Genomic DNA, 13170 nt, shown 5'->3' on the forward strand with positions numbered 1-13170 from the left:
CCTGTTGGGGTCGTCCTCCCTGAAGATGTCCATCGCCGCCTCCAGGTGAACGAACGCCTCCGACAGACGCGCCGTGCTCAGCGTCCGCCTGGGCTGCCCCTCCGCGCCTCCCGCCCCCCCCTCGTCGCCCCCCTCGCCCGAACGTTGCTGCAGCAGCTCCACCAGGTCGTCGTTGGACAGCTCGCCGCCGTGCGAATCCAGCAGCTCGGCCACGTCCGACTCCTCGACGTTGTCCAGGCCGGCCGACCTCGCCAGGCCCACGATGTCCCGCAGGACCTCCTCCGTCGCCTCCTCCGCAAGGCCCGAGCCCGCCGGGCGTGCGACGACGCACCGGGGCCAGATCTTGCGCCACGCGGCGTTCACGTCCGACGGCCGCACCTCCCGCCACGCGTCGGCGATGTTGTCGACGGCCGCCCTGATGTTGTAGCCGCGCCAGAAGTCCCTCGCCGAGCGCCGCCCGCCGGCCGTGTCCCCCGCGAGGCGGGCGAAGGTTCGCCGCAGGTAGTAGGCCTTGAAGGCGGCGACGACGCCCTGGTCCATGGGCTGCAGCAGCGCCGTGGTGCTGGGCGGCAGGAAGGCGACGCGGACGTTCTCCGACAGCTCCTCCAGGTTGACCGGGTGGGCCGGGGCGCTGTCCAGCAGGAGCAGGGCCCGGTTCGGCAGGCCCCTGCGGCCGCAGTAATCCTCGACGGCCGGGCAGAAGTGCGACGCGAACCACTCGCGAAAGACCGTCTCGGTCACCCAGGCCCTCTTGTTGGAGCGCCAGACGACGGGGAGGTGCTCCTTGGGGCAGCCCTTGATGGCCCTCGGCGTCTCCGAGTGGTAGACGAGGAGGGGCTTGAGCTTGAGGTCGCCCGACGCGTTGGCGGCCAGCAGGAGGGTGAGGCGGTCCTTGGCCGCCTTGAAGCCCGGGGCGGTCTTCTCCTCGGCGGCGATGGACGTCCTCGCCGGCATCCGCTTCCAGTAGAGCTCCGTCTCGTCCACGTTGAACACCTGGCCCGGCACGTAGCCCCCCTCTTCGATGACGCCCCTCAGGACGTCGGGGTAGCCGGCGGCGGACCCGGCAGACGACGACGCCGACGCCGACGCGGCCTCGCCATCGACGCCCGCGGCCTCGCACGGCGGGTTCAGGCTGCCCAGGCCGCTGCGTTTCTTGAAGCGCTCGAACCACCCGCGGCTCGCGCCGAACGTCTCGCCGCCCTCGCCGCTCATCTGCCGGAGGTCCTCGAAGAGGCTCCTCGCTTTCTCCTGCACGGCGGGGGCGCTCAGCGCCGCGCCCCGCTGACTCTGGTCCTCGATCCACACCCCGAGGAGCCTCTCCATGTTCTCCAGGACGGCCGAGCGGCTCCGGAAGATCTTGGTGGCGGTCAGCGGCGCCGCGTTCTGCGCCGACTCCAGGATCTTGCCGGCGTTCACGCAGATGGATCGCGCCGAGCTGGCGGGCAGGCCCAGCGCCTGGGCGATGGCGGCCACCTTCTGCCCCGCCTCGAATCGCTTCACGACCTCCAGCTTCACCCCGAGGTTGATGCTCCTCCGTTGGCGTTTTTTGCCGACGGCGACTGCGGCGGCGGCGTCGCCGTTCGCGGCGTGCGTGGCGCTCATCGTTACGGACGATCCTCTCGGCGCTCCGTAGTGTTCTTCTTCGAGAGGTAACGACGGCGGTGGAGGCGGCAGCGGGCGATCCGCATCGCCCGGACGTGGGCGATGTGGGTTTGTAGGACGCAGGTGCGGTGGTGGGGGAGGGGGGGGGCTGAGCACGTGGCTGGCCGGGGGAGGGATTTTTCGGCGGTTCAGCGCTTGCACCGCGTTGGCGTCGGCGTCGGAAAACGGTCCCTTTTCGACCGCGCGAGTTCCTACGTTCGAGAGGGAACAGCGGCGAGGGCACAAAAGTGTTTGCCCGTTGTTGTACCACACCACCACGTACACATCACCACATCACTAACTCACCATTACATCACCACATCACCACACCACCATATCACTACATCACCACAGTACTACATCACTACATCACCACAGTACTACAGTACACATCACCACATCACCACACCACTACGTCACTACATCACTACATCACCACAGTACACATCACCACATCACCACATCACCACAGTACTACATCACTACATCACCACATCACCACAGTACTACATCACTACATCACCACACCACCACAGTACTACATCACTACATCACCACACTACACATCACCACATCACCATATCACTACATCACCACAGTACTACATCACTACATCACCATCTATACAGTGTTACCCCGGAGATCGAACTTAATTGGTTCCAGAAGGCCATTCGAACACCGATTTGTTCGAACGCCGAATTCATTTCCCCCGTAACAATAAATGCAAATGACATGAATTGGTTCCAGACACAAGAAATCTCTCGTCACAAAGCGTTTTTACACGAAGTTTACGGTAATCACATGCATAAAATCGCACCCACAAAGCAACGCTCCTTAACTCTTGGGTTTTTTCGGTAAATTTCGATGTAAAGCTTCTTTCGTGACTGCAGGGATTCATCTTCTTGGTTCTTTCGGTAAAGTCACGTAGAAGGGAAATAATAAAATAATACAAATTAAACAATACAACAATTCTCAAGACGTTTCGGCCAGACACAATAAATGGAATAAATGAATAAATATACGGAATGAACATTAAACTTCACTTTACCTGTAGTGAGGAGAGCCAATGACTTGAGTGGAAGGTGTTGAGGAGGAAGAAAGCCCTCGGCCTTCACGACAAACTCTTGAAATTCCCCAACAAAATTCTTGCCACCTTCTCTACGGGCACAGACACCCTCCCCGACGTGCCTAACGACGCTCTGTATGCCACTTCTCTTTTTAAAATTATCAAACCATCCTCGGCTAGCCTTGAACATTTCACCAGGACCCGCATCGTCACTCGTTCCTGGGGTGTTTTGGAGGATGTCGGAATGCAACTGTTTGGCCTTCTCACATATCACAGCCTCTGAAATGCTATCGCCCGCCAACTCCTTTTCGTTGATCCACATCAACAGCACTTTCTCAACCTCCTCGATCGCCTTCGTTCTTTGCTTGGATAGAGATGACACTCCTTTTGCCACATTAGCCTCTTTGATGGCTTCTTTATTTTTCAGCATCGTGCAAATCGTCGATTTCGGCATACCGTACTGTTTGGAGATCTGGGTCACACGTACACCTCGCTCTGCCTTTGCAATGATCTCTTTTCTTAATTCTATCGTGGTTCTCACAACTTTCCTTTTCGGCTTCTCGCTACCACCAACTTTCTTAGGAGACATTGTGTACGGATAGACACCAAAATAAGTATAACCCGTAAAAACAAAGTTTTTCACTCTAAATCCTTTATATGCGTGGCGGCTAGAGTCCTCTCGTCCTCTGCCTTGAGATGGCTGCCACCTATGGGTCAGATGATTGTCTGCCAGTATTAAGCAATTGGTAATTAAATATTTAAATTGTTTTCCCTAAACAGTGTAACATTTTTGAAAAATGTTTTCACGAACAATAATTATCTCGCACAACGAGTCTGTGTGGAAAATGTCAGCTCGATTGGATCACGGGAAGTGGGTTTAAAAACGACCGAAAGGTTTGCACGGTCGTAAGCAAGCACGCAAGCAAGCAAGTGAACTTAATATAAAGGATTTAAAAACACAAGTACAGATAGTCCCCGAGTTACGATAGTCCGACTTACGATATTTTGATCTTACGATGCGACAAAATTGCTGCCGGAGTGTACGGCATCCCCCGCCTTGTGTGATGCCTCCTCACTCTCACCAGCGGTGGACGGTGTTAGCGCGTGTATTTTTTTCTGTGTTTTTGTGTTTCAGAATCTTGGTGACTACAGTACAATATGATACGCTACGATACGTTCAATGCATGTACGATACGTAGCTTTAGCGATTTCATTTTAGGGTTACCACGATTCAATGCATGTTAAAAGTTTCTACAGCAGATGGGATTGTTTCCTGAAAAAACTTTCTATTAAATTGCAGTTCATACAGGTAGGCTAAGAATTTACCTTGTTGTTTTTTTACTTGACATTCTACGGTGCAATACGGTATTGTAATTAATAAATACATACATTATATCGTTTATACAGTACGGTATTGTAAATTGCTCTGTTTTGCTAAATTATCACCGTTCTTTAAGACTCCTGGGTAGGCTGGGCCATCTTGGACTTACGATCTTTTTCGACTTACGATGGGGTAGTCGTAACGCATCTCCATCGTAAGCAGAGGGGACTGCCTGTAAAGGAAATTAACAAACAAGTTAAAGAACGATGATTCTAGATTTGAAGCTTTCGTGACTGCAACGATTCATACTCTTAGGTTGTTTCGGTAAAGTCACGTAGGTAAAACATAAAATTAAAATAAAAGTAAAATAAAAATCACGACGTTTCGGAGGCAACACAAGCTTCCGTCTTCAGGTGGAACCGTCACAGCGCGACTGCTGCATCAAGTAAATGAGAAATTCCAAGAAAACAGTCCTTGTATATATACTGGTTGAGGGTGGGAGGAGCCAAGTTAGGCCCCTAATATTATTTTTTCATTGGCACCTCATTTGCCAGTAGAAAAGTAGAAAAATATGATAATTCTTCTTTTTGGTTCTTTCGGCAAAGTCACGTAGAAGGGAAGTAATAAAATAATAAAACATAATAAAATAATTCTCACGACGTTTGGGCCACAATGCAAGCAGCCGTCCTCAGGTGAAGACCAGGTCTGTCGGGTAAGGACGACGCTGTCTCCCCGACAGACCTGTTCTCCACCTGAGGACGGCTGGTTGCGTTGTGGCCGAAACGTCGTGAGAATTATTTTATTATGTTTTATTTTTATTATTTTATTACTTCCCTTCTACGTGACTTTACCGAAAGAACCAAGAAGATGAATCCCTGCAGTCACGAAAGCTTTAAATCGAAATATGATAATTGTATTTTTTTACCCTTCTATCTGGCAACAAAACTGACACCTTTTTTACAAGGAGTCATGTTTGCATTGACCACAATACCTGCAGTCGTAATGCAAACAAAAAACATAACTCTAATAATGTATGCACTGTCCTTGAAGTTGATTGGTCCACACCCGAGACAGCTTTCCTTAGAGCCGAGTCTCACATGGTGTTGGACCAGATGACACCAAAAGGCGCACAACTCAAAGACAACGCACCATCAGAGTATGAGAGGTCGGGGTAAGCATTTACACCATTGGAACCTCATTTGCCAGTAGCAAAATATGATTTACTTGATACAGCAAGCGTGCTGTGACGGTTCCACCTGAAGACGGAAGCTTGTGTTGCCTCCGAAACGTCGTGATTTTTATTTTACTTTTATTAATTTTAATTGTATTTTTTACCTACATGGCAGAGGTCGCAACCGGGTACCCGATACCCGTATCCTACCCGATACCCGGCTACCCGTACCCGGCCGGGTACGGGTAGCCGTTTGCGACCCTGGTGCGGCCGGGTACGGGTAGGCCGTGAGTCACTGGTGAGTCACCGTTTATCACTCATTTCCCAACGTCTTGTCTCTTCTCACAATTCAAGTTCCTAGAATCAACCCACCCGCGCCTGCAACATGGCTTCATCCCAGAGGTCGCAATCAGGTACCCGATACCCGTACCCGGCCAAGTACGGGTAGGGTACGGGTACGGCCGGGTACGGCCGTACCCGTTTGCGACACTGGTGCGGCCGGGTACGGGTAAGGAATGAAAACCCGTTTGCGACCTCTGCTACATGGTGACTTTACCGAAAAAACTTCTTGGTTTTTTCGGTAAAGTCACGTAGTAGGGAAGTAATAAAATAATAAAACTAAAACATAATAAAATAATTCTCACGACGTTTCGGCCACAACGCAAGCAGCCGTCCTCAGGTGAACAACATGTCTGGCCGAAACGTCTTGAGAATTGTTTAATTTGTATTATTTTATTATGTCCCTTCTACGTGACTTTACCGAAAGAACCAAGAAGATGAATCCCTGCAGTCACGAAAGCTTTAAATCGAAATTTTATTATGTTTTATTTTTTCTTATTTTATTATTTCCATTCTACGCGACTTTACCGAAAGAACCAAGAAGATGAATCCCTGCAGTCACGAAAGCTTTAAATCGAAATTTTATTGTGTTTTATTTTTATTATTTTGTTACTTCCCTTCTACGTGATGACTTTACCGAAAGAACCAAGAAGATGAATCCCTGCAGTCACGAAAGAAGCTTTACATCGACATTTACCGAAAAAACCCAAGCGTTAAGGAGCGTTGCTTTGTGGGTAACTACACCACGCGTTTAGGGAGCCTCTCTCACGCTAAAAAACCTTTTGTGTGGCGGCAAGCGACGTACACGACTGGTGAAACGTGCGCGTCTCAGCCGGACGGGTCGTTTCAAGTTGCAATTTCGCGTTCGACCTCCGAATTTAGTTCGGTTTCCAGGGCAAAATTTTTTTTCGGAAATATCGTTCGAACACCGAATTGTTCCGAGTTGTGGTGCGTTCGATCTCCGAGGTTTTACATCAGCACTTCACTACATCACATCACTACATCACATCAATACATCACTACATCACCACATCACCACATTATTACATCACTACATCACACTACATCATCACCACACCACCACATCACTACATCACATCAATACATCACTACATCACCACAGTATTACATCACTACATCACACTACATAATCACCACATCACCACATCACATCAATACATCACTACACCACCACAGTATTACATCACTACATCACACTACATAATCACCACACCACACCACATCACCACATCATGACCACACCACACCACCACATTACTACATCACTACATCATCACTACACCATCACCACCACATCACATCACACTACACCATCACACTACCACATCACTACACCATCATCACCACATCACACTACACCACCACATCTCTACATCATCACCACCATCACCACCACCCCACATCACACTACCCCACCACACCATCACCACCACCACACCACTACACCACCATCACCACTACACCATCACCACACCATCACCACCACACCACCACATTACACCACATCACACCACCCCACATCACACTACCCCACCACTACCACACCACTACACCATCACCACATCTCGACATCACACTACCCCACCACTAGACCACCACACCATCATCACCATCACACTACATCACCACACCACCACACCACATCACACCACACCACACTACACCACACCACACACCACCACATCACACCATCATCACCACATCACACCACACCACTACACCATCACCACCACTACACCATCATCACCATCACCACCCCTCTCACCGTGCCCAGCTGCAGCTGCTGCGCGAGCTACGGGGCGCGCGAGGCGCGTAAAGCGAAACGCGTTCTGAGCGACGGGAGGGGCGGGGCGGGGGGAGGGGCAGGGGGAGGGGCTGGGGGAGGGGCAGAGATAGAGGGAGGGGTGAGAGGGGTGAGGGGGGTGAGAGGGGGGAGGGGGGGGAGGGGTGAGAGGGGGGTGGGGTGAGAGGGGGAGGGGGGAGGGGTGACAAGGGGAGGGGGGGGAGGGACAGGGGGAGGGGGGAGAGGAGAGGGGGGAGAGGAGGGGGGGGAGGGGGAGGGACAGGGGGAGGGGGGAGAGGGGGAGGGGGGAGAGGGGGGAGGGGGAGGGACAGGGGGGAGGGGTGAGAGGGGGAGGGGGGAGAGGGGTGAGAGGAGGGACAGGGGGAGGGGTGAGGGGGGAGGGGCAGAGGGGGGGGGTGAGAGGGGGGAGGGGAGGGGGAGGGGGGAGGGGTGAGAGGGGGGTGGGGTGACAAGGGGAGGGGGGGGAGGGACAGGGGGAGGGGGGAGAGGAGAGGGGGGAGAGGAGGGGGGGGAGGGACAGGGGGAGGGGGGAGAGGGGGAGGGGGGAGAGGGGTGAGAGGAGGGACAGGGGGAGGGGTGAGGGGGGAGGGGGAGGGGGGAGGGGGAGGGACAGGGGGGAGGGACAGGGGGGAGGGTGAGAGGGGGAGGGGGGAGAGGGGTGAGAGGAGGGACAGGGGGAGGGGTGAGGGGGGGAGGGGGAGGGGGGAGGGGTGAGAGGGGGGGGAGGGGGGGGAGGGGCAAGATGCGAGGTAATTGCGATTCGCGTCTTGGCCGGCTTCTTGCCGCTCTCTTGTGAGAAGCGAGTCCAAGTGGAGAGAGACACACGGAGAGACACACAGAGAGACACACACAGAGACACACAGAGAGACACACAGAGACACACACAGAGACACAGAGACACACAGAGACAGAGAGACACACAGAGACAGACACAGACAGAGACACACACACAGAGACACACAGAGAGACACACAGAGACAGAGATACACACAGAGACAGAGACAGAGACACACACAGAGACACGCACAGAGACACACACAGAGACACACAGAGACACACACATAGACACACAGAGACACACAGAGACAGAGAGACACACACATAGACACAGAGACAGACACGGAGACAGAGAGACGCACACAGAGACAGAGACACACAGAGAGACACACAGAGACAGAGACACACACAGAGACACACAGAGAGAGACACAGAGACACACAGAGAGACACACAGAGACAGAGACACACACAGAGACACAGAGAGAGAGACACAGAGACACACAGAGAGACACACAGAGACAGACACAGAGACAGAGAGACACACAGAGACACACACAGAGACACAGAGACAAAGAGACACACAGAGACACACACAGAGACAGAGAGACACAGAGACAGAGACAGGGAGTGAGACACACACAGAGAGACAGAGACACACACAGAGACACAGGGAGTGAGACAGAGACACGAAGGTAAGAGTACAAGGACACCAGAGTGAGACACGGCGTGACAGAGACACGAAGACAGTTGTCTGTCTGTGTGTGTCTCTGTGTGTGTCTGTGTGTCTCTGTGTGTGTCTCTGTGTGTCTCTGTGGGTCTCTGTGTGTCTCTGTGGGTCTCTTTCCGTGTCTGTGTCTCACTGTGTCTGTCTCTGTGTCTGTCTTAGTGTGTGTCTCTCTCTGTGTGTCTCTCTGTGAGTCTCTGTGTGTCTCTGTGTGTCTTTCTGTTTGTGTCTCTGTGTGTCTCTCTCTGTGAGTCTCTGTGTGTCTCTCTGTTTGTGTCTCTGTGTGTCTCTGTGTGTCTCTCTCTCTGTGTGTGTCTCTGTGTGTCTCTGTGTGTCTCTGTGTGTGTGTCTCTGTGTGTCTCTCTGGGTGTCTCTGTGTGTGTCTCTGTGTGAGTCTCTGTGTGTGTCTCTGTGTCTCTGTGTGTGTGTGTCTCTGTGTGTCTCTCTGGGTGTCTCTGTGTGTGTCTCTGTGTGAGTCTCTGTGTGTGTCTCTGTGTCTCTCTGTGTGTCTCTGTGTGTGTATCTCTGTGTGTGTCTCTCTGGGTGTCTCTGTGTGTGTCTCTGTGTGTCTCTCTGGGTGTCTCTGTGTGTGTCTCTGTGTGAGTCTCTGTGTGTGTCTCTGTGTCTCTCTGTGTGTGTGTCTCTGTGTGTCTCTCTGGGTGTCTCTGTGTGTGTCTCTGTGTGAGTCTCTGTGTGTGTCTCTGTGTGTCTCTGTGTGAGTCTCTGTGTCTCCGCGTGTGTATTCAGAGTGCACTTGCCCCCAGAGTCTGGTCAAGGCTACACAGGGGACCTTTGTCTTTGTGCGAGTCCAGCCGGAGACATGAAGGAAGAGGCACACGTGGTGAAGATTGAAGCAGAACGTGAGACACACAGACTCACACAGAGACACACAGACTCACACAGAGACCCATAGACTCACACAGAGACACATCGACTCACACAGAGACCCATAGACTCACACAGAGACACACAGACTCACACAGAGACCCATAGACTCGCATAGAGACCCATAGACTCACACAGAGACCCACAGACTCACACAGAGACACACAGACTCACACAGAGACCCACAGACTCACACAGAGACCCATAGACTCACACAGAGACACACAGACTCACACAGAGACCCACAGACTCACACAGAGACACACAGACTCACACAGAGACCCACAGACTCACACAGAGACCCATAGACTCACACAGAGACACACAGACTCACACAGAGACCCACAGACTCACACAGAGACACATCGACTCACACAGAGACACACAGACTCACACAGAGACCCACAGACTCACACAGAGACACATCGACTCACACAGAGACACACAGACTCACACAGAGACCCACAGACTCACACAGAGACACATCGCCTCACACAGAGACCCATAGACTCGCATAGAGACCCATAGACTCACACAGAGACCCACAGACTCACACAGAGACCCACAGACTCACACAGAGACCCACAGACTCACACAGAGACCCACAGACTCACACAGAGACTCATAGACTCACATAGAGACTCATAGACTCACACAGAGACCCACAGACTCACACAGAGACCCATAGACTCACACAGAGACCCACAGACTCACACAGAGACCCACAGACTCACACAGAGACCCACAGACTCACACAGAGACCCACAGACTCACACAGAGACTCATAGACTCACATAGAGACTCATAGACTCACACAGAGACCCACAGACTCACACAGAGACCCACAGACTCACACAGAGACCCACACAGAGACCCACAGACTCACACAGAGACCCACAGACTCACACAGAGACCCACAGACTCACACAGAGACTCATAGACTCACATAGAGACTCATAGACTCACACAGAGACCCACAGACTCACACAGAGACCCACAGACTCACACAGAGACCCACACAGAGACCCACAGACTCACACAGAGACCCACAGACTCACACAGAGACCCACAGACTCACACAGAGACCCACAGACTCACACAGAGACCCACAGACTCACACAGAGACCCATAGACTCACACAGAGACTCATAGACTCACACAGAGACCCACAGACTCACACAGAGACCCACAGACTCACACAGAGACCCACACAGAGACCCACAGACTCACACAGATACCCACAGACTCACACAGAGACCCACAGACTCACACAGAGACCCACAGACTCACACAGAGACCCACAGACTCACACAGAGACCCATAGACTCACACAGAGACTCATAGACTCACACAGAGACCCATAGACTCACACAGAGACCCACAGACTCGCACAGAGACCCACAGACTCACACAGAGACCCACAGACTCACACAGAGACCCACAGACTCTCACAGAGACCCATAGACTCACACAGAGACACACAGACTCACACAGAGACCCATAGACTCACACAGAGACCCACAGACTCACCACACAGAGACCCACAGACTCACAGAGAGACCCATAGACTCACACAGAGACTCATAGACTCACACAGAGACCCACAGACTCACACAGAGACCCATAGCCTCACACAGAGACCCATAGACTCACACAGAGACCCACAGACTCACCACACAGAGACCCACAGACTCACACAGAGACCCATAGACTCACACAGAGACTCATAGACTCACACAGAGACCCACAGACTCACACAGAGACCCACAGACTCACACAGAGACCCATAGACTCACACAGAGACTCATAGACTCACACAGAGACCCACAGACTCACACAGAGACCCATAGCCTCACACAGAGACCCATAGACTCACACAGAGACCCACAGGGTAAAGTGTGGGTGACTCCCTCCTCTTGGTGGTGGTGGTGGGGTAATTTGCCAAACAACAGGGAGTGGCGGATGTGAGCCCATGTCCTTGACACCAGGACCTACCGTGGAGCTGATCTGCCCACTGACCATCGACTAGTCATCTGTAAGATGCCATTCTTCCACTCCGGTGGTGGGTGTACACCCAGGACCCCATTCCAACCTAAGGTGGCCTGGTCTCAGCTAGCTGATGAAAGTTTCGAGAATTTGATCATCGCTTGCGGCTGAGGTTGGTATCGTCCCCCACTCCTCCTGATGTCGATGGGAAATGGGCGAGGTTCAGGACTGTGACTCATGCAGCTGCAATGGCTGCTTTGGGTACACGGTCCAGACCTCCCCAGAGACCCTGGCTGACAGAAGAGGTGTTCAGGCTGGCTGAGAAAAAGCGACAGGCCCACTCTCATTGTGTACAGCATCCCACGTCAGAGAATGAGGAGGCTTACCGCAGCCTTCGCTCGGAGGTTCGGAGAGCCGTGAGGTGCTGCAAGGATGGGTGGTGGTCGCGGGTTGCTGAGGAGATGGAGTCTGCCTTAATGGCCTGCGATCACAAATCGCTCTCTAATTTTATCAAAAAAGTAACCTGCAGCGCCACACCTATTACCATCATTAGGGGAAAGAACGGTGATCCAATCTCCGACCCCCAGGAACAGGTTTGCAGATTTGCTGAGCATTTCTGTGAGGTCCCGGGGGAGGGGAAATCCCTCAGCCTGGAAAACATCGTGGGACAAAGTGGGGATGACCCTGCTGAGGCTGCGGTGCCTCAAATATTGAAAGAAGTAGTCACCCCCTGTGAGTGGCTGGCTAAGGTGCCATCTGTTGAGGAAGTGCTAAAGGCGATCCAGAGTCTGAGACCAGGAAAGGCACCGGGCAGAGATGATCTCCCAAGCGAAATGTTGAGGGAGGGTGGCGTTTGTGCACAGACTGCCCTACATGACATCATACCAACAGCCTGGGCCACTGGACAGGTTCTGCAGGATTTAAGGATGCCCTGGTGGTCCCCATCTTTAAGAAGGAAGACTGCACAGACTGTAATAACTACAGGGGCATCTCACTCCCCAGTGTGCCGGGAAAGGTCCTGGCAAGGATTATTCAACATCGCCTTGCTAGGCATGCTGAGGAGAGGCTTGCGGAGCCCCAATGTGGTTTCAGGAAAGGGCGGTCATGCACAGATGCCATATTTTCTCTCTGTCTGTTACAGCAGAGGTGTAGGGAATTCCAACAAGACCTACATCTCTGCTTTATTGACCTGGTCAAGGCCTATGATACCATCAGTAGGCCTGGGCTCTTGGTTATTCTTTGTGCTTTCGGAGTCCCTGACCCTCTGCTCACGATCATGATGGTAAGCGGGCCGAGGTAAAACTACGTGGCCGGGAGTCAGAGTCATTCCCTGTTCATTTTGGGGTGCGACAGGGGTGTCCTCTGGCTCCCACATTATTTAACATCTATTTCAACCATGTAGTTCGTGAAGCCTTCAGTAGCTGTACCGGAGG

At 52.7% G+C, this 13170-nt stretch overlaps 1 protein-coding gene and 1 long non-coding RNA gene across 2 annotated transcripts in view; both read right to left on the bottom strand.

Annotated features, from left to right (window-relative positions):
- LOC133360633 (tigger transposable element-derived protein 1-like) overlaps window positions 1-1602 on the bottom strand; it is a 7632-nt gene extending 6030 nt beyond the window's left edge. Inside the window, exon 1 of the mRNA XM_061579430.1 lies at window positions 1-1602. This exon is cut by the window's left edge and continues 280 nt beyond it. Coding sequence (XP_061435414.1) covers window positions 1-1602 — 1602 coding nt within the window.
- A 132-nt stretch (window positions 1603-1734) lies between these two features.
- LOC133360804 (uncharacterized) lies at window positions 1735-7382 on the bottom strand. Its single transcript, XR_009757303.1, has 3 exons — window positions 7325-7382; window positions 2690-4260; window positions 1735-1853 (listed from the first exon to the last, which is right to left on the bottom strand). It is a non-coding gene; the product is annotated as an uncharacterized LOC133360804 (long non-coding RNA).
- Window positions 7383-13170: the final 5788 nt, after the last annotated feature.

The sequence above is a fragment of the Lethenteron reissneri genome, chromosome 69 (genome assembly GCF_015708825.2).
Source record: "Lethenteron reissneri isolate LAM-NWPU_2019-01 chromosome 69, ASM1570882v1, whole genome shotgun sequence".
Lineage (NCBI taxonomy): Eukaryota > Metazoa > Chordata > Hyperoartia > Petromyzontiformes > Petromyzontidae > Lethenteron > Lethenteron reissneri.